At 38.3% G+C, this 22,576-nt stretch overlaps 1 protein-coding gene across 5 annotated transcripts; it reads left to right on the top strand.

Moving 5' to 3' along the window:
• Positions 1-1,005: 1,005 nt before the first annotated feature.
• On the top strand, positions 1,006-22,065 carry ldb1a (LIM domain binding 1a). Of its 5 annotated transcripts, XM_028469201.1 has the most exons (13): positions 1,006-1,047; positions 1,230-1,306; positions 4,082-4,178; positions 16,326-16,428; positions 17,105-17,149; positions 17,278-17,353; positions 17,630-17,732; positions 17,838-18,010; positions 18,088-18,210; positions 18,309-18,386; positions 18,475-18,598; positions 18,736-18,884; positions 19,735-19,988. In XM_028469201.1, the coding sequence occupies exons 3-13, from the start codon at positions 4,151-4,153 to the stop codon at positions 19,957-19,959; spliced, it is 1,227 nt and encodes a 408-aa protein (XP_028325002.1). In that variant the 5' UTR covers positions 1,006-1,047; positions 1,230-1,306; positions 4,082-4,150; the 3' UTR covers positions 19,960-19,988. The 5 variants fall into 5 exon arrangements, with proteins under 5 accessions (XP_028325002.1, XP_028325001.1, XP_028325004.1 ...); XM_028469200.1 differs by lacking the exon at positions 1,006-1,047 and having other exon boundaries at positions 1,085-1,306; XM_028469203.1 differs by lacking the exons at positions 1,006-1,047; positions 19,735-19,988 and adding an exon at positions 20,598-22,065 and having other exon boundaries at positions 1,089-1,306.
• The last annotated feature ends 511 nt before the right edge of the window (positions 22,066-22,576 follow it).

The following is a 22,576-nucleotide window of genomic DNA, read 5'->3' as shown; positions in this document are numbered from 1 at the left end:
AATTTGACCCACAGGATAAAGGGAAAATGACTGAGTAAACATGAATCATTGTGTAAATGAAACTCATTAATATTTACAGGGGCTCACAAGTTATCCCCGTGCTTATATCACATTATTGTAGTCATTTTTAATGTTAAAAATTTGAAAAAACTCAAAATTCTTGTAAAATCCTTCATTTTTCCTCAAATTATGACTTAATATTTCCCTTAATTAAATAAAAATTGGTCACAAAATCTAGGAAATTTAAGGTGATTATCCTGTTTGGACTGATGTCCGTTACTTATTGCTTAAATATAGTAGGTTTCTTACATATTTTGTAATTTCTAAATAGGTAGAAGTGCAAACTAGGGAACAATAATGTTGAAATTATTTGTTTTCCTGCATCAAACTGCTCCGCATTTGGCCCCTGAACTCAAATTATTTGACACCCGTGATTTACTGTTTTTTTAATGTGCAAATAACTCTAGCGTTTATAGAGCTTGGTCTTAAAAAGTGAAAATGGACTACAATTACTATGGTTTGGAGGTCACTGGCCAGACTTGTCTCAGATGATCAAAGGTCAACACAAAAACCACTTGTTACTACCACTAAGGTATGCAGAATACAGCTTATAAAACCTAGTGGCACATTTGGTTCACCAGCAGGTCAAACTGGGGTAGGAAAAGATGATTACCATTGTGCCCTATGGGAAAGATAGTCCTCCACCTTGTGCCCTAAATATTTTTTTTACATTTACAGAAATATGTTTGTCCTATTTGGTCATATTATTTGGACAGAATGGTGCCTGCTGCCTCTGACCATCCTACACATCATTGAGCCTCTGATTCCACTCCATCATTAGACACTGCGTGTTGTTACATCTGTGCAAACTGGAAGATTTATGTCCATGTTTGTGTGTCAGAAACAAACGCCAATGTGTCCGTGCACGCACTCTCTAACTGCTATCTACTGCTTCTCTGCCGTTGCCATGGATACCCCCCCACACACACACACACTCCTTTTCTCATCACACTCTGGGCGAGCAAGGGATGGAGCTGAAGAGGAGAGGTATCTCTGCGTCATATTCATACCACTGAAGTCCCAGCTCATTTCTCTCCGCCTCTTCAATCCTTCCTCCTTCCTTCCTTCTCATCATTCAATTTGCTCACTGCTTTGCCTCCCTCCCTCTGTTTGTTAATGTCTCCCACCCTCATCTGCTCATCAGTCTTTCTCTTTCTCCCCTGATCCAGCTCCGTTTTCGCGGCGTGCCTGAACTGAGCACACTTACTTCAGTGAGTGCGGAGAGAGAAAACAAGGCAAGACAAAGGTAAGCTTTGATATAAAAAAAAAAAATCTATACAAGGATTATGAAGTGTAAACATAGAAGAAAAGGATGCAGGGAGAGGGAGATTTCCAAGGCACCTGCAAGACAAAAGAGTGATGGCATGAACTTGATCGAGAACCCGATAAGAAAAATCTCTAGAATCAGTGCATTTTTTGTGATTGTGTGCTGCTGCTGCGCAGGACATGAATCTCAGTCTGTCAGCATGTCTGTGTGCAAACGCTTTGCTGTCTGTCAGACACTGTTCTCCCAGTGGAGAGACAAGGGGCAAACAGAGGGGCACTTCATTCCTCTCTCTGAGAGCTTTTTAAGTGACATGTGGAAGGGTTGCCAGAGCGGGAATCTTTGTATGTGCAAAGGGAAAGGAAAGTGAGAGCAATGAGCATTGAAGTGCTCAGCTTCAAAGGCTAATCAACAGAAGCCATTTCCCAAATCACATCCACACATCTCTCCTCTGTTTTGTCCCTTGTTATATTATCTCCTTTACTCTTGCATAGGAATAGACATTTTTTTTCCTGAATCTCTATACATTCCCTTTTTATGGAGAGAAGATCTTCTAAACTTGTATACCAAGTAGATTGGTAAATGGTAAAAAGGTTACAGAATGAAAGATGCAACCCAAACAGTAAGGGAAGACAGAGGTGTGTACGAGGTGAAATCCTGTATGCCTGCAGGGTATCTCATTGTGTTTAGTCGCTTGGAGCAGTGTCTGACATGGTGTATGACATTTACCATGTGGTTCCTCTGCCAGTACTCCAGTGTGCGGTGAATGTACCTGTCAGCCTTCATTTAACTGCAGACGATTGTTCATCTTTTTGTTTGTATGTTGGCTGTGAGTGACAGGGAGCAGTGATGTGAGCTTGGTTAAATGGAGCCTTAACTCGCCAGGGGCGTCTGGGTACGATGCAGGAGCTACACAGAGAGGATGGGCTGGTGGGTTGTAGCATCCTTTCACAGCCTTGTTAAAGCAAAGAAGCTTTTGTTTGGCATAAATTGACATGGTCTCTGCTTCTAGCACACATGAGACAAATTCAAGGCTTGTGGGCCAAATGCGGCCTGCAGTAAAAATGACAGGGTAAGCTATGATCATATTAGTTCTAGTTAACACTGTTAGTTATCAAAAACCTGACAAGTATATTATTTGACGTGATTTTTTTTTTTTTTCCTTTTTAAACAAACAAAATTAAATTGATTAACTTTGCTAATATGGTTTGGAAGATGATTCTGCCAATTTGGTCTGAGGACAGCAAATAGAGATGTACAGTATGTTACCACTGCACCTGAATTAATACAAGCTTCATTGAAACAAAAAAAACAACAAATAATGCAATTTAACAAAAAACAAAACAAAATGTTTGGAATAATTTTAGATTTCAAATTGAAAACTTTCAGGCTTAAAGAAAATTCTAATGCACCTTATAACACAATCTTTTACCCATTTAGACATATTTAGCTGTCATGCAAAAACAATCAAGCAACTTAAACACTATAATACTGCTACTACTATAGTACTTCCTAAAACACTGAACAAGTATGGTCCTTTGTGTTTATTTGCATACATTTTTGTGTAATTGTTTTTGTATTTAACAACTTATTAGCAGTGTTACAGGATTTTCTATTGTAGAGACACCTGACCAGTGTTATGCAAACTCACAGTAGTGCATGAACACATTGCAGGGGCTACACGGGCATAATTAATCATTTATTTTAACACAATATAATCAATGTTGCCAGTCTTTCTTTAATTCGTAGTCCATTAGTTTCATGTGTTCACCCTGTACTTAGTGCCGTTTGACTGATTGTGCAATAATACAGTAGGTCAAATCAAAATGTTAGAAAAACATGAATAAATAGTGTAAGAATAAATGTCTAGTTAACCTTGTTTGCTACACATGAGAGCTCAGATAGTCGGGCTTATACTGGTCAAAAACCATCACAAAAAATATATAGTAAGACTTGGAGGTTAAAAGAGTCAATCACTGCTCTATTACTGTATATGATATACTGTACATACATCAATTGCATGATGGAATGGATGGGAAAGAGGAAACGATCAAGAGAATGATCGGAAAAGGAATTGAGCCCTAGAGACTAGGTTGAAGTCAGAACATAGTGGGTATATTAAATTGACAGAATAAAATAAGAATAAGAAAACAAAAAGAGCAGGGTTAGAGCATGATCTGCAGCTACCCTCAGTCTGTTTACATGGTGCTTTTGTGCATGTGTGCGCATGCTTCCTACCTCCCATGGGTCTCCGAATGTTCCTGCGCTCCAGGTGGGCTTTGCATTTTTAATTGATACTGTCTGTAGTGATTAACACCATTGTTCTCTTTACAGCAGCAAAACAATTGGATGGAGGGGGACTCAGTGAGAGAGAGACGGAGATGGAAAGCAGGAGAATAAAGATCTCTCATGCATGAGGCAGTGGTGTGTGTTGGCGTGTGTGTCGTTGCATACGTGTGTGTTTGACAGTAATGACCCTCTGCCTCTGGGTTCCTACTGAGTGTGTTTATCTCCCACAGCAGCATTGGGCAAAAATAGACCATGCATCACACGCACACATCGAAGTCTCTACTCTCTTTTTTTTTCCCTTACTTGTGTTGCAATATGCCTAATAATGATGCAGCTGGAGCACCACTGCCAACTTCCTGTCTCCGACTGAGCTAGAGAGAGAGAGAAAGTGTAGTTGTGGTGTGCATGCCCTGTTTTGTACCACTCCCTCTCATATCTCCTCCCCTCCGTCTGTGTTGTTTTCCTCAGAGTTGCGAGCAGCAGCCTGTGGACTGAGTGCAGCTGTTTTGTTCTGAGAAGAGCCCAACATGTGAGAAGATGTCTGTAGGAGGTTGCGCTTGTCCCGGTAAGTGTCTCTCTTCTCTTCTCCCCCTCAGTATCTGTACTACTCCATGGCTCCTGTCAGAAAGATGAGTTACGTAAAAAGCCTCTCTGCGCCAACGTCAAGCTGTGTTAGAATGAGTGTTTGTGTGTGCGTATGTACTGTATGTGCATGTATGTTTTGTTGAAACACAAGGCTGTACAAACTAAAGGTAATACAACCCAGACCTCGTCTGTCACACTAAGTTGCTGCTCAGCTCTTTGAGTTCCTCTCTAGTCAGAGACACTGTGATATTGATAGTCTTTTCAGGTTTGATGTACTAAGCGGTTGAATTATTTTCAGATTATACTGAATTTTATAACCACAATAACTTTAGTAAGTGTTTTAATCATATGTTATTTATCAATAATGAGGGCTTTTCGTGTTTTAACTAACAGCTAAATCTGTAGGAGTAAATGCCAACTCTCTGTTTTGCAACTTTTATTTATCTATTTATTTATTTCAAGCAATTTAATACAAACAGAAAAGCTTTCGTAGTATGTGTACCTGCATTTTTCCATTTGTAGCCTACATGGCTAATATACATGATATGTATTAACATAAATACTGTAGATAAACATGAATACACTGCTCGAAACTTTGCCTTGTGCACACCAATGTTTTTGCTTCATTTGGCGTTTATTATCTACTTGATTTCAAATCTTTTGGCAAGTGCACCGTAAACAAATAATTGCTATTGGGCCTTTTTATTATGGCACGTTGTTCTTGGAGCACTTGCGAGTATTTTACTGTGAAAAGAAAGAACTGGGAAGCAAAGAGTTTAGTAAAAAAAAATGTATCAACTTAGTGTCTACTTTTTGATTGAAAGTATTTTAAATGTTTGCACTGCTGAAACCAGACTGGCTGCATTCACGGTAGCATTCTGCTTTGTGAAATCCTCTGGGTGCCAGAGGACAGAATTTTTGCGGAGAGTATCAGACAGAAATTTAATCGCAGCAGCTGCTCCGGGGATCTCTGAAAATGCAGATTGAATTAGAGTCTGTATTATTTTAATAGGGTTGCTTTGATTCATCGGCAATCGGCTATCAGATGGGATGATGGTGAGTGTGTGTGTGGTTGACGTTTGAGCAGAGAAGCAGATATGTTGCCTCTGTAGTCCACTGTACCTCCGTGTGCTTCCCTCTAACTGACTCTCTCTAATAACATCCACATGTTTTTGTAGCATGTGTAAAAAACAAGGTCCCTCAGAGAGCCCTGCTGCCATGCAGCAACTGTGTGCACATACAGTCGCAGCTTGTTGGTGAGACATGTTTAAGCCTGTGGATCTCACTGATAACTACAGCATTGATGAACACCTAGTTTTAGGTCCCCCCCCCCACTCTCTCTCACTCTCTCTCTCACTCTCACTCTCTCTCTCCCTCCCTCCCTAAGTGCGTGCTGTAAATCATTATGTTTGAAGGGTGGTTTGTTTACATTCCTGTATGACAGTGGCCGGGCCATCATTCCCTTTCATTTGTGTGTAGATCAACTTTGTAAAAACAAAGCCTCGCTCGCTCAAAGCTTCACTTTTCCTTTTCATTGGTTGTGGGTGGTCTCACTTTGATTACCAGGTCAAAATATTGAAAAGCCACCACACGGTTTCACGTGATTCCATGTGGCAGAAGATAAGTTGTAATGAAGAACAGACGTATTGCGTCTGTGTTGTACCCAGACAGCTCTGTGACATTCCTGTGTAGTCGTGGCTTTGCTGTGGATCAGCCTTTTTAAGGCTTTGTTCCTCACATGAAGGTGATTCGCCCCAACACAGCAGAGCCAATCACATCCTTTGTTCTAGCTAAATGGTAAAAATAGATTGCCTCTGAGCTGAAGATCACCCGCCCACCCCCCTACCCCTCCATTCTCCCATGCACCCACTCAAGCATGCACTCCTTTTTGCTCACCACTCTCTCTCTCTCTCTCTCTCTGTCCCTCACCCATCTCACTCCTGCCACATTCTGTCCACCTCGTCTCACTCGCTCCTTCCTTTCCCCTCCCTCCTCATCACTCCTTCATCCCTCATTTACTGCAGTTTGCAGTAACAGTGGTGTTACCTCATGCAGAAAGTCACATGGTTCCTTATTGGAGGAGAAAAAAAAGTGACTTTAAGCAGAGCTAAGATGGCAGCCAAACAGCGAGTTTTTTTTTTTTTTTTTTTTGGATTAGTGTTACACAACATTACGACTGCCTCGGCTTTATCGCTCTTCACAGAAAGGCTGCATCTGTGTATCTTTTCCTGCTTAGTTTTTCCCCCCTTTTGCTATTTGCCTCAGTCAGTCTCTCAGATCTTCTTTTTTTTTTTTTTTTTGCTGGATCAAAATGGCTGTTTGTGCAGATGCAAGAAGAAAGAAGGAATGCGTGGGAGAAAGAGATGCTGGGGAGTCAGAGAAATGAGGGGGGGGGGGGTGCAGAGAGGAGAAGAGCCGTAGTGATGTCACATCTGCTGCAGGCTGACAGGATGGTAAAAAGAAAGCTGGTGTGTGCCACACAGTTGAGACAAAGGTGGTGGGGGGGAGACACTAAATGCCTGTGAAGGAAAGGATTTTCTATCAAAGCCTGCACGGATTTATGAGAGACGAACAAGCTGTGAAGTGGTTAAAAAACATGTAGGCAGGTTTGATACTGAGATAAAAGGTGATGCTGTTGGAATACACTTACCTTGATGCTATTGGTTAGGAACTGATCTGTGCCATTTGTGTTGAATCAAGCCTATATTTAGAGCTGAGGATTGATATGTTTTTGCTTTTTAAGAAATAAACAGGTTGTTTTTAAAATAGAACGTTATCCTTATGCTGGGGCTCATTTTAGAAATAATAATATGGGAGGTTCCTGCCAAGTTTAAATTGTGTCGTGTAAATGTATTGTGTGGTTGTATTCAACCTGCCAGCTGGGTTAGATTCCAGTAACATTGTTACCTGCGTCAGGGTTTCATTATTTATAGATCGGTGCAGAGCAGAACACATCGTCATCACTACAGCCTGTGTTCTCTGCTGTTCAGCGTTACACTCACAATCAGCGCCTGTAGCAGCACAAATCAAACGTGTTTTTGTGCTTTTCTGACGTAGAGGTGTGAGATATTTTTAGGATCCCAGATTGGTAGAAAGGATGATATATTAATGAGGTCTGTTTGCTGAGATATGTTAAATGTTACAAAAGAAGGATCTGCCTTTAGTCTGGGTTTTAACAAAAGTTGCTTTTACCTTGCCTTGATTTTCCATTATGTGGTTATTTCATACACAGCGTGCTTGTTGTTTAAAACAGCAGCTGCAGCGTCTGGGTGGAGGTTTTCTGATGTCTTGTTTTTATAGAATTCAGGTTAAACAAAACCAGCATGAGCTTTAAAAACTCCGAAGATATTTGAGAGGCAAAAATGTAGAATTGCAATTTTTAAATGGTTTTTAGGAAGGTCAGCTTCCTCTAAAACAGGGGTTCTCAACCTTGCGGTCAGGACCCCATTTGGGGTCGTGAGACACCGTGATGGGGTCACCAGATGCCTTAAAGAAACTAAGAATATTTTTTGAACTATTTTTTGCTTATTTTTTTACCCTTTTTCTGCACCCACACCAAACTTGCCATGTTTTAACATTTTTTAATCACTTTTTCTTGCCATATTTTTGCTCTTTTTAATGCATTTTTGCTCCATTACTCTGCCACTTCTCCTTTAAATTTCAAAGCCTTTTCTGCATATTTTTTACACTTTCAAGACATTTTCTGCACTTATAAACCCTTTCCACCACTTTGCCCACCTAATGTTGCATATGTAATCCCATTATTGTCACTTTTAACCTCTTTTCACCATATTTTATATTTATTTTTGCCAATTTAACCACATTCACGATTTGTCATGCCTAATATTTGCCAGTTGAAACTAATTGTTCCAACTTTTTTCTGCCACTTTTAAGCCAATATTAACACTTTGAACCCTTTTCACCACTTTTTCTGTTGTTTTTAGCCACTCTAATATGCAGCTTTTAACCAATGTCTGTGGTTTTTAAAATCCCATTTCACCACTTTTTCCACCATTTTTGATCACTTTTACCTCATTTTATTTTTGATTAAAACAAGGATTTACATCTTTAAGATGACTACACTATGGAACAGATCAAAATAAACTTCATGGATAATAGTGGATATTATTCAGATAAATAATTAAATGTGGTTATGACAGATTCACAGAACAATGGACCATCATTTTGCTGACTTTATGGATGGGCCTCAAAAAACTCTCCCCTTTATTCCCCCTTATAGATGGACCTGTCTCCACATGACTGTTCTTCAATGTTCATGTTTGTGTTCAACCACCTTCAGGTATAGTGGGGGGTCCCTGGTCTCTGGCACCTTTATTTTGGGGGTTATGGGCTGAAAAGGTTGCGAACCACTGCTCTAAATCATGCATTTTACCATATCAGTACTTGAGTAAGGAGCCATGAAAGTCTGGTCTACTAATGTGTTATGTTTTGGCATTTGGAAAATCCCTTTATAATACAATGCATCTAAAGCTTCTAATATACAGTATTTACTAGAGAGTGAATCTGATCAAGAGCAGGGCTACTGTTATGATAAGTACCCCGTTGCAGTTAAAGCACAAGATCTTACACAACGTTTGGGTGTACTATTCTATATCATGTATCAGATCATCAATGATTACATGAAAATGGATTAAAATATAAAAACCATCGCACCAGAGAGCTTTGAAAGGGGCTGGGAACACATGACATAATGCCAATCTTCAGAAGGAAAGTGAAAATGTCTACAACATGTTTTTAAAAATTAGCTACAGTTTTAGCTTTTCTTGGGAGTTGTAGGCCAATAGGTGAATATAAGTTATTGTAGAACTTCCAACAAGACATTTGAACATTTCTTCCACAGACGAGGACTTTGGTGTCTATCAAGTATTTTTCCCAGTAATTTAAGTTATTGTCATTCAGAAATATTTTATAGAGTTACATTGAATGCTTATGCTTTAAAAACAATTCATTTTTAATTTTACTTTAGGATTCACTGTAAATATTGTCCCTCAGATAAGATCACATCAATTACAAAACAGCTACAATGAGCAGCTTCTTATTGAAAACATCAATTTTAAATCTGACTGTTTTCTATATTCAGTGTGAATTTTGTTTTTGACAGTTCCATCAGACGTGTGTATGCGTTTGTGCTTTATAAGTGTTGATTTTTATTTTATTTTGTATTTTATGTTATTTGCTGCATTTATTTTTTGTATTGTGAATATTAGATCATAATACTCATTTATTGATAATAAAGTCATAAACATAAGCACTATGATAGATTGTATTTTTATTGTTTATGATACTGTTTTTAATTAGAAAGAAATTTAAACCAATTGCCTTTTTGATCTGAGCCCTTTGAGTGTATTTGTATGATAATTTAAAGTGTGATTCTGCATTTGATTTACATATATTGTGTTGAGTTCAGTATTTTATATTAAACCAGTCCCATTACAACATAGAAATAATTTGTATCCCCTAATAACTTAGGAAGGAAGAGAGAAAACGTATTCAAATCAGCTGATGTTATTAATAATGATCTGATACATGATATAAAAATAAAATGAAACTCCTAATGGTTGTGTAACGCTTACTGTACTTTAACTCTACACTACCCATGTGAATTTTCTTTAGAAAATGTCAGCCTGTGCCACCAGAGGGAGATGCTGTTTCTAATCTCTCTTTTACAGCAGAAACAATGCATTAAACAAAGAAGATGTCAGTGATGCACTAAAGAGGAAAAAACATTCTGATGTTGATTTAAAAAAAAAAAAAAAAAAAAAAAAAAACATTATTACTAGAAAACGTTAGTTCACTTTACATGACATTTTTTTTTTCTATTTTCTCTATTTTTGAATATGCTTTTTCCAATTAATTACAACACAACTTAGGAGTTTCTTTATGTGCTGCAATAACACATCAGACACAACAATTGAATCTCTTTCTTTGGTTGTATACTTTTGATTTGTGCTTTTTTTTTTTATTGCATGTAACAAAACCAGGAGCCGTTCAGGTTTTGGGTTTTTTGCAAACGTTTAAGCTTTTCAGAACAAAAACACTATTTTTGTATATTTTATTTTTAATTCCCCCTTGATAGCCTTGTGTTGTTTACTCTAATATCATTACAGCTGGTACATATTTTTACATCTAACTGTGGAGGTAGATGTTGTGGGTCTGATGTGTTTACCAATGCAATGAAATGCATTGCTCTATACTCCCTTCAGCTGTGATAATGGCTCCTATTAACTGTACCGAACAGATCAGCAGCTTAAGTGAAAGCCTTCACAAATGAGCTTTAACTGCACTCTGAGACCACGAAAGGTTATCAGGCCTTCAGATATATTGCTTGTAAACATTGGAGCGGTTATTGATTAAAAGTGAGGCTGCAGATGACATGCCTGCAGATGATAGGAGCTCACTACAGACTAGAGATAATGAGTCAGCGGCCAAATCGATATTTTTTAATTAGCTCTGACAAAGTTGGTTACAGTTAAAATTGCACAAGGCTCGTCTAATTCTGTGCCGAGGATTTATTAGAGCACATCATTTCTTCTTCCTCATCATTTTTCGTCTTTCTTTACAGATGTTACGTAAAAGTAATTATAATATAAATTAACTATATTTGATTGCAGGTTACACCTCTGCATATAGAGATGTTTCTTCTCTATGAAGGCAGAAAACCAATTTTTGTGTGAATTTCTGGCCTAAACTGGAAATCACTCATTATAGATGTATTAAAGTGTGTGGGATTTAAAGACCCATCCATTTTTAAATTTAAATTTATTATCACTGTATTGCCTATATTATATTCACAAGACCTTTGAATTTTTTTTTTTTAAAGTGATGTAAAAAAAAAAAATCCAAAATGCCATGAAATATGTATATATGGTGTATTTTTTATAAGTTGATAACATTTTACTCCAATAAAGCCTTTTAAATCCAAGACTACATGAAGAGGTTAATGAATGTGGAACACTGCACGGTGTATATAGAATAGAATAGAATAAAATGACTGCTAGAGGAAATATTTATATATATATATATATATATATATATGCAATAATTTATCCAGTCATTTGTTAAAATCTGAGCAATAGGAGAGAATAACAGCACTGTCTAGTCATCTACCGGTGTACCTAAATGATAAAAACTCAGTATTGGACAGAGGACCGAACAAAATGATGATTGAAATGCAAATTCAACCAAATTCATACATGGGATGTAATAGTTTAAATTTAATAATAGATAGATCCATAATGTAAAAGTCAACAGATTGTGTTGAACCTTGAGCATTTTTTTTTTTACATGATTATCCTTTAACTGATTGGCCTGATGTGGACATACACATTTGAAACAAAGCTAAATAATAGGTCCAGTTTTACATGAATTATATTGGGCAAATTTCACATCCACAGTATGTAATGAGCAGAAAGTAAATTCAAGTTTTTTTTGGTTTCCAAATGAAACGCACCCTATTGTACTTAAATACTGTTAAAAACACCAATGGAACGATAGCTGTGAGGTCTTTTTCTATTTTTGGAATGGTTGAACATAAACCCTACTAGGGATGGGTACACAAGTCAGTACTTTTATTTGTACCAACCGCATTCTGTCAGTGCTACCAGGTACCGATTCACGTGAAATCAAACTGTACCATGTTTTGGTTCCCAAACGCATCCTGATGACTGTGAGAAAGTGGAAGAATAGGTGAATTTCCATGCTTGACATGAACACAGCATTGCACGCACAAGTGAGTAATGATGTCAGTAGCTTTGGGTTCAATCAACACAGGGAGCATGACTGATGGAAAGCTGTCTAAGGTATCGCTCCGTTTCTCAAAATGTGATGCAGATTACACTCGCTGCAATCTTTGTGAGGCGAAGTGCAACGCCAATGGTGGGAATACTTGTAATCTGAGGAAGCACCGGGTTAAACACGCACGATTTTTTAGGCTGAAAGTGTTCAAGCCTCTTCCACTCGTTCACCTTAAATAAAATGCATGAATATTTATTATTATTATTATTTGTTATTAACTGTAATTCAATTTTATTTTATTTATATAGCACTTAATACAGCAAAAGCCATCTCAAAGTTCTATCAAAATATAAAATTCTAAAACTGCCATGTTTAATGTTGTTTTGATATTATAGTGAGGATGACACAGTGAAGTAAGGAGTGCAGAAGCTTTGTCAGAAGTCACTTTTAATAACAGGATGCAGAGCAGCAGGACAATGGAACACAGTGCTGTCACAAGCATCCACAACCACAACCGTCAGAACACAAACTAACTCTTGTTCTACTCCCGCCAACCATGAACTAAGTGATGACACAGCTTATTGTTAAATTGAACATTTTTTTTTTTAGATTTCATATTTACATAAATTAACATTACCACATGAACACACAAAAGTACCAAAAATTGGTACCGTTGAGTACCGATACTGGTTCCCAGGTACCACATATCGATACCGTATCAGTTCAAATGCAAAAGGTACCCATGAACCCATCCCTAGTCATCATACAGATATAAACCATATAAATTAAGGGGTGTTGAAAAAAATCAATTCAGCGATATATCGCGATATTACGTCGCGCGATTCTCGGATCGATTCCAAATGCATCCATATTGATTTTTTTGTTTAACCTTCATTGTAACTTGCAACTGCACAAAGAAGTGCGCTGAAACCTGGGCATGTTGACCAGCTTGTGTTTTTACAAAAAAAATCTAAAAAGAGAGTATTAACTTTCTGCATTTATTTATTGTTCTAGGCATATACCTCAGTTAAGTTATACTAAAGTCAAAGTTGGTTTAAAAGCCACTGTCAGATTGTATGTTATTTTTTTATTTTAAGTTGTTGGCACATGGCATGTTAAAGCCAATGTTTTGAGTGTAAAATATGCCAATAAAATATTTCATTAATAATGTTCTCATGAAGGTGTACACATTTACAGATAAGTTGTTTCTTAAGTCATATATTTTTAAAAAAAATCGCAATAATCACCTTATACTTTATTATCAGGATGTATCGTATCGGGGGTACGAATCGTATTGCCAGATACCAGACAATACACAACCCTAATATAAACCTCTTGAAATTACGTTTTTTTTTTTTTTTTAAATGCATTTTGTATATTACATGTAACTGTTTTTGTGGTGTGTTTACTTGTTAATTGTAAAAAAAATACGAATATTATTATTTTTTTATAATATTTTTAAAAGGTATTAAGTCCACTTAGAAAATCCAGGCGTGTTTGCTGGTCCTAGTGCTAACCACCGTTTTTACCAAACTAAATCGCTAACTTATAATGTCGTGCATCACCCTTTGTGTTTGTTTGTCCCGCACGGACGACCTGTTTTGTCCCGGGACGGGCGGTGGAGGCTCACGGAGGCGGGGCCTTTGTCTCCTTGTCTCGGCTGCAGGAACAAAGGGTCCGGGCGAGAAGCGCTGAAGCCGCATCGTCCTCCGACCAAATGATACAGAATATGCAACACACATGCCTCCAGCTTGAAGGGAACTGGGACAATTAGCCGCACTGTTTTACGGACCGTCGCTTTGTGTCATTATTTGGGCTCTTTGAGGTGAATTATCAGCGTTATCGGTCCGTCCAGTGGCTGTGGCTAGCAGCGGGCTAGCTTGCTAGAAACACCGAGCTAAGGTGTTGAGGCTCGCTGCTCTTCGCTTCACATTTCTCTGCAGGTAAACAAACGGCCATGGGCATTTGTACATAATATAAAGTAATGTTGCTTAGGCACATGGAAATTTGGGAGCGCACTCCACCACTTTAGCAAGTAGGTGAACAGTTTGGCAGTGCAATTATGCTTTTTTGCGAGATGTAAAGGAGTGGTGCTATGGGTGAATTGGGGACCGTTTCAAGTGGTTACTACTTCCGGTTGCGTCACTGGTGTTAAAAGTGTTGGCAAAATGTATGGCATCTGGGGCTGGCATTTGTCAACAGAGTTTTACTAACTATCTAAATTTGTAGTTATAAAATGTTTTGTGTTCTATTTTATACTATATTCACCCCGGACTGAAGCGTATTAAACTGTCCCAGAGGGGAAAGTAGCTCATAATTACGGATGTAAATGTATTGATGCGTCATTTACACTTTAATCGCCATTTATTATAAACTGTTTTCATGTTTATTAACATAAAAATTGAAGTAATACATAAAAAAAAAATCATTTTACTTTAACATGGCGTTAAAACAGATTATGTTGTCGGAAGTTGGTCATTAATTAAAGGGGTCACTAGTTGTACCTGAACACCGGCCCTGTGTCACAGTTTGCGCCTCGTCCCCGCTGCTTTTTAGAGGCTCAGGTATTTTTAATGAACATTCCAATGGGCCACACACGAAGCTGAAAGGTTACAGTAGGAAAAGGTGAACGTCTGCGCACACCTTTGTACCTGCAAACCTAATTGTTTGCGTCGAAGAATTTGGACACACCGTCTTATTTTAAAGAGTAAACATTGGTGCCTTTAGTTGTAACTTTGATCTTGGTAAATTGGTCTTGGACACTATAAAGCTGTAGTCACTCATTGATCCGACTTTCAGTCAGAGTGGATGACCATTATGGTTCTTTTCATTGTGTAGCCTACATGCATCAGCCAGACATGCTTTAATGATTGGCTCCTCTTTGTGGGTTGTTTTTTATGATGCATGGGCCTGATACTTTTTCAAGGTAAGAATAAACTCTCATCATGTTTCTGCTGCACTGCTTTGTCTCTTGCTTTGCAGACACTATATATTTTGTTTTGGAATAATAATAATACAAAAAATATCTGTTACACTAAATATTGTGAATAAATTGGTTTTCATTATGGTTTAACTTTGTATCGCATAGATTTGTTATTTAACAAAAAGTTATTTAAGGCTGAAAGCCATCAAAGGCCATTGGCTGGCAGGTTTGAGGTGTTTGGGGTAGAGGTCAGAGCTAAGGCATCAACAAGTATTCTTGGGTTTCTCAGAACTGGGCGACTTTCACAGTTAATGGGAGGTGAAAATGATCAGCCCTCACTCTAGTTTGTAAGTTGATATTGGAAGAGTTGTTCAAGATAGTAACAGGTTTTATGAGGACATTGGTTGCTCCCTATTTCTGTGACATTTGGTGAAGTTTTTGTTCCTGTAAGGTTCCTATTTATCCACTTCAGGTATTGTAAAAAAAAAATACATATATATATATATATATATATATATATATATATATAAACTAGCTATTCGTGTCCCACGGTCCATGTTTCTCCCCCTGCTGGTTTTAATTAATCATGTTTCCCTTTAATTTGACTGTGGCTAAGTGATTATTTTAATAAAAATCTGATTAAAACCATTCCCTGGTGCTGTCCGAATGCTTCATTTACAAGCAGAAAAATCACACATACGAACACAAGCATGTTGCATATTTGTTCAGTCATTGCTGCAGTAATTTCTTAATTTTATTACCTATACATCATCTTCATCTTCACCTCCACTGAGGGTACATTTCTGCCGGTCTATGACCAACACAGAGGCAGCTGTAGTGCATGTTAGACATGCCAGTCATGAGCTGATTTGCAGGGGTTATTTTTTCATTCTAACCTCCCAGACCTTGACCACCTGCTTGTGTTGAAAATATAGTCAAAACAAGATTCAGTTACTTCATCTTGTGAACGGATGCAGAGGATGTTTTCCCAGCACCCTAAATTGTTTGAGCATGAATGCTTTTATCTGGGCAGAGGGGTGTTAACAACAGCTTGGGTATGGAGAGGGGGATGGGCAGAAAAGGCACTGGTAGTATGGTTAGGAACTCAATGGGTTGTATCAATTAAAGAGGATTTCCAAATAATACAAAAAAAAAAAAAATCAACCTTGCATTCGCTAATTTCACTGATTGTTTTTACATTTCTCTGTGGGTCGATAAATATCCAAGCATCGACCTTCCCCCCATCATGGTTTGTGTTGTTGTTCTTTTAGCAGATTGAGGATGCATTAGATAATTAAAGCAACAGTACCATGGTTTAACAGCCTGCAATTTATTTCAGTGAAATCAGCCCTTGGATGATGCAGTGATTTGGATGAGCTAAATCCCAAGTAATCTCAATCTTCTTTAATTCTCTGCTCTTTTTTCTCTTCTTATGTCTTTGCTTTACAGGCTGTTCGTCAAAGTCATTCAAGCTGTACTCTCCTAAGGAGCCCCCCAACGGCGGCAGCTTCCCCCCATTCCACCCGGGCGCCATGCTGGACAGAGATGTGGGGTGTGTGTTTTGTTTAGATGACAGGGATGTTTAAATTCAGGATGTTTTTTACTTGTATGTTTGTCTTTTGTCACACATGATTCTCATGAGCATTCAGGCCTTTAGATTTTTATTTTACTGTAGCTTTTTGTGTATTCTCATTCTCTTATTCTCTGTTCTGCTACAACAGTGATGTCATTTATTTTAGCTTTTAGTGTTAAATATTTGGACATCAATTAGGTGCAGTTTTTTTTTCCTGGCAAAAAAAAAGGTCTGCATCACAGTAGTAGGTTTTTATTCTAATGGTGCTTTTCCTCCGGTACCTGTAGTGAATTAACTATTAATCATTAGACAGCCCTTCCAGATAATAGCAACTACCCTTCATGTGGCAACATCTAAATTTACAATATAAACCTACAGTAGAGATTTAGTTTGAAATTAAAGGCTTGTGTTATTGCTTTTTTATTATGATTATTTTGTAGATTTTTGTAAATGGTTCTTATTCAGATTCAAATTTAAACAAAATCAATCGATTTTTTTATGTTTTGCATAAAAAACACTGAAATAGTGAAAGTAGAAAAACCTGTGAACTAATTCTTATTAAGGAAGGTGAACGAGATCAAATTAAAATAGTAAAAAAAATATATAGCGAATGATTAAAGTTCACTAATCTTGATGTTTTTTTCCCCCCGCCTAGGCCTACACCCATGTACCCACCATCATACATGGAGCCTGGAATGGGGTGAGTATCCACTAAGCTGTTTATTTGGGGTCAGAAGTTGTTTTTTTCTAATAGAGTTCAGCTCTTTATTTGGGCATAAATGACTTTGTAATCCACTCAAACACGTTGAATCTCGTTCTCTGCTTTAGGAGACCCACACCGTACGGGAACCAGACTGATTACAGGATATATGAGCTGAACAAAAGATTACAGAACTGGACAGAAGTAAGTGTCATATCTTCATTCACACAAGAGTTTGTCCAACTATGATAATGGGAAAAACAGTTTATGTTGAAGTTGTTGGAGCTGATTGTGCTGTTTCAAAGCAAAGAGTGCTATTGGAAACTATTTATTTGTTCCTGTAAATATTTTTGTATGTGTCTATCCTTCCATGTACAGTTGACAAGTGTCCCTATTGGAAAGGCATCATCATTATTCTATAATGATGCACATTTGAGAAAATTCAATATTTAGCTAATGTGTTTAATGTTTTTCACTCAGGACTGTGACAACCTCTGGTGGGATGCTTTCACCACTGAGTTTTTTGAAGATGATGCCATGCTCACCATCACCTTCTGCCTTGAAGATGGTCCCAAACGATACAGTAAGCAAAAACAGGGGTTTGAATTCATCTTTGAATTACAAATGTTGGGTACGGTACATTTGTTCCTTTTCTCTGATGTATTTTCCTTGCATCTCCTCCTTGCAGCCATTGGCAGAACATTGATTCCTCGATACTTCCGAAGTATTTTTGAAGGGGGCGCCACTGAGTTGTTCTACGTTTTAAAGCATCCGAAGGAGTCATTCCACAGTAATTTTGTTTCTCTTGACTGTGACCAGTGCACCATGGTGACTCAGAACGGAAAGCCCATGTTCACACAGGTACAGAACTGTGTTCCTAACCTTAATATAAGGAGATTGTTTCTTCTCTCCTTCAACTTAAATCTTCTGATCCTCAGGTTTGTGTCGAGGGCCGTTTGTACTTAGAGTTCATGTTTGATGACATGATGAGAATCAAGACATGGCATTTCAGCATCAGACAACACAGGGAAGTTCTACCCAGGAGCATTTTGGCCATGCATGTGAGTTTTACATTATACATGCTAAATGCACACACAATGTTCATATCATACACTCACTGATCACATGCTTTGTTTTTGTTTTAAACGCTGTAAACCAGGACCCCCAGATGCTTGATCAGCTGGCTAAAAATATTACAAGATGCGGGCTCTCCAACTCCACACTCAACTACCTCCGTGTAAGTAAATAACGTAATGTACTTTTTGTAGTTCTCTAGTGTTTCCCACACAGGAGCTGCTAACACAATTATTTCCTGATTTCTGAAGTTATGTGTGATATTGGAGCCCATGCAAGAGTTGATGTCCAGGCACAAGACATACAGCTTGACCCCCAGAGACTGCCTGAAGACCTGCCTCTTTCAGAAGTGGCAAAGAATGGTGGCACCTCCAGGTATTGCCTGTAAACCTGTTTTGTCCTGTTTTAGGTTCTCTGAGATCTAGCCACATGGCAGTTTGATGGAGGAAATTGTAGTTGTTTTTTTAAATACTGGATGATATCCTCTGGCTTCCTCATTTTTCTTTTTGTAGCTGAGCCAGCCAGACAAGCACCGAACAAGAGACGAAAAAGGAAGGTGTCCGGTGGAAGCACCGTGAGTTCTGGCGGTGGCAACAATAACAACAGCAACAGCAAAAAGAAGAGTCCAGCCAACAGTTTTTCACTCTCCAGCCAGGTACCTGTAAGCATTACTTCTTCATGACCTTTATGTGCAGCTCTCATGTTCAATTTCACTATAGAGACAGTTTGAAGGGATTAAGAGAAAAGAAGTTATCTGTGGGTGTGGAGGGTGGGACTCGTAGAACCTTAAGAATCTAGTGACACAGGAATCTCAAGGAGGTCCCTGGAAAAAAGTTGGGGGGTAGCTGTGTAGTGTTAGGACAGCAAACCCCCTCTGGTGAACCAGTGATGGGCAGTCCCTGGTCCTCTAGAGCCACAGGTTAATGATAGTCTTTGAGTAGTGCCTTTGTGTGTTTTGGGGCCTTGAGGTGGGGTTACTTAGCTTTGATTTATGGTGAGACATTCAGGTTTTTCTCTGTAAAGCTGTCGTGTTCCTTGACTTTAGAGCTACCACTGATTTTGTCATAGCACACAGTTTACACAGCACTGGTGTTTCTGTTTATTTGGTTGCTTGATTGAGTGAAAGAGACCCGAGGTGGAATGAACATCCCTGAAATGCAGCACTCAAGGATCAGGGACGCCCACTGCTGGCCAGTAGAGGGGGCCCTACGACCCTGGTTGTTGGAACAGGGGCAGGCAATCAGTTCTACAAGGACCACTGAACAGCTGATGATACTTTCTCCTCTGGCGACTTAGTTAAGATTTGAGAGAAAACGACCCCTAAAGGGTTTGAGGTTCTACAGTAAATATTTCATCTTTCTTAAAGAAAGATACATCTGTAGGTCAAGATTTGAAGCGACATAAACTGCACTCAACCAACGAAAATATACAGTCCATCTGTGCAGTGAATCATTCCGCGTAGCCCCTGCATTATGGGGATAATATGTACCGGCCCTTGCTGTCCCCTTTAGGATGTGATGATGGTGGGAGAGCCCACTCTGATGGGAGGGGAGTTTGGTGACGAAGACGAGCGTCTGATCACGCGTCTGGAGAACACGCAGTTCGATGGGGCGAATGGCCTGGAGGATGAGGACAGTTTCAACAGCTCGCCTGCTCTTGGGGCAAACTCGCCCTGGAACAACAAGGCTCCCTCCAGTCAGGAGAGCAAGAATGACAACTCCCAGTCATCCCAGTAGAGCTCTGAGTCCCAGACAGATTGTGATTTTTTTTTTTGTTCTTTTTACATTTTTTATGAATGCATTGAAACCAATAGTGATCTTAACACACTGAAAAAGAACAGTAAGGCAGGAGGTCTGAAGCATTGGTGTTGAAACCTTTGTTTCTTGTTTCTGTTCTCTTGTGTTGTGGTGAAGGGAAAGTTCACTGATGAACTGATGAAGTAACAGCGCTCATATATAAAGGGCTGTTCTCCCTCACACTGTCGCACATGATCAGTGGCCCATGACTGCTCAGTGAAAGCTAGTCCTCTCAGAAATGTGGCGACACTGGTGGGGTTGGTGGTCTATATGTTAATATATGCATGTTTACCCCCCATCATGGCTCACCAAATGGTCTCAGCCCAAGAGGGCGTGTCCCAGTGTCCGAGTGCCGTGTCAGTGGGTTCTTGTTCCAACCTCGGGTCTCTCAGGTGTGCGTTCTACCTTTACGACGCACCTTTGTTGGTCTCTGTTGTGCACTTGTCACAGGGAAGAACTGCTTATCTTCTCTTTTAACTTATTTTTTTGCAGGCTGCAGAGAACTGTGTGTACTCTACTACTCATAGGATCAAAATTACATATCCGGTTTTTAAAAACTCAATTATTTGTTTTTGTAGGACCTGGTTGGAACAAAAACCTGTACAGTGCCGGAGCTTGAGGACCGGAGTTGAGAACCACTTCGCAAACTCTTTTACAGACATACACACATACACACACACACATACATACACACACACACACACACACACGCATGTTTTCACACACCCAGATCAGTGTGCAAACGCACCACAACACTCACTGCCATCTACGCCCATTGATATCAAACATTAAGGTACTGGAGAGAAGTGGTAAGCAGCAAGTCTGGAGAGGAGCACCAGGCGCTACAGAAGTGTGTTGTTCCATGTTTTCAACCTGTTTTGTTCCCTTTTATTTTTTTCTTTCTTTATTTTTTTTGTATGTAAACTATTTTTTTAAAACAGAAAAGCAAGCAAACACCCCATAAGTCTTTGCACTGTTTTCCCACTATTAACAGTGATCTATTTTTCTTATAAATTGACAGTGTATTTTCTTTTTTTTCATTCTGCTAATGTACGAACTGTAAAACGACATAAATCCTGCAGTATATTATTGATGTTCTAAGTATTGCTGTCAAATCATTCTCATTGTGATAGTAATAACTTTTCTGTCAGTCGACAATTAAGTCATGTTTCTGCATCAGGTGTCACCCTGTCATCAGGCCTATTGCTTTCAGTGCAAAAAAAAAAAAAAGAGAACCAGAAGAAACGAGGGCTTGTGTTAAAAGCTACTTTTCATGTTTAAAGCGGCACACTGGAAACCAGTTTCCCCACAATAATTCCATTAACCAAACCTGGTTTAAATGTATTGTCTTATCGCAGAAGTGTTTTCTTCGTGTTGACGGGGAGGGTCCTTTACTTCAGAGAGTATAATTGCAATTCTCAAATTTGCTACTCAAAACTATTTTAAAAAAAAAAAAACAAGTTTTGACAGGATTGTAAAATAAGAAAAACAACTTTTTGTATTAACTTAAACGTGTGAGGAAAGTTTTTAATTACAAATAAGAAAGCTGCAGACCAAGGAGCTACATGTAAAGATTCTTATACTGACAACACAGCGCTGTTTTACGTTTTTATGGTAAATCCTTTTGTTGGCTTTACCCATGTTTGTGTGTGTGCTTGTATATTTTAGGTAGTATTTCTGTAAAAGTTATTCTATGTATTCCTGCTTAGAACTATGAGAAACTCAATCTTATTGTAAAGAGATAATTGCCTGTTCTTTTTTCGTTTGTTTGTTTGTTTTTTTTTTTTAATGTGATTATTAATGGTACAATCACTGATTTAAAAGTCTCATTTTAGCAAACTGTATTTATTTTTGTATTTTCAGTCCTTCAGTCAAAGCTTAACCCCCTGTACCGTTTTTCATGCAATACTTTGTTGGACTGCTGAGTTAGTTTTTGCAACCAGATGCATCTGTGTTTTTTTTCTCCTTATATTTTCAATTGGAAGCTGTCCAAGTGCTTTTTCAGTGTTTATTATTAACCAAAACCAGTAAAAACTAAATCATCAATATGTCTCTTTTTTCCTTCTTGTGGTGCTTTAAAAACGCTGATTCAACCAATAGGAACTTTTAAACAAATTTATACATGAATAATTTCTCCAGTGATTAAACATTATTGGGCTCCTTATATCTTGTCCTAGATAAATTGACTCAAAGGCATATTTTTCATCAAGTTATTGGGATGTTTCTTTTATTAGGGTAATAAAGCTGGTAATTGGCAGTCTTCTCCAGTACGGAGCTTTTGTAACTAGTCTACACTCGAATAGCAACTCCTTACTGCTCTTGATCAATTTGGCCTTTTTATTACTAATGCCATGCGCAGTCCCTTATTTTACTTGGGTAAATATATATATATATATATAGTTTTGGCTTTGCCTATTATGGATATTACAGTGGTCACCTGGATGAAACCAATTGTGTGGTGCACATATTCTCACCCTGCAAGATGACTGGAAGATTAAAAAATCTAGAAATAAAATTAAAAATGTAACATCCTTTTGAGACAGGCATACCCATGGTT

The sequence above is a fragment of the Gouania willdenowi genome, chromosome 15, assembly GCF_900634775.1.
Source record: "Gouania willdenowi chromosome 15, fGouWil2.1, whole genome shotgun sequence".
NCBI lineage: Eukaryota > Metazoa > Chordata > Actinopteri > Blenniiformes > Gobiesocidae > Gouania > Gouania willdenowi.
This window is presented reverse-complemented; position numbering and strand designations above follow the sequence as displayed.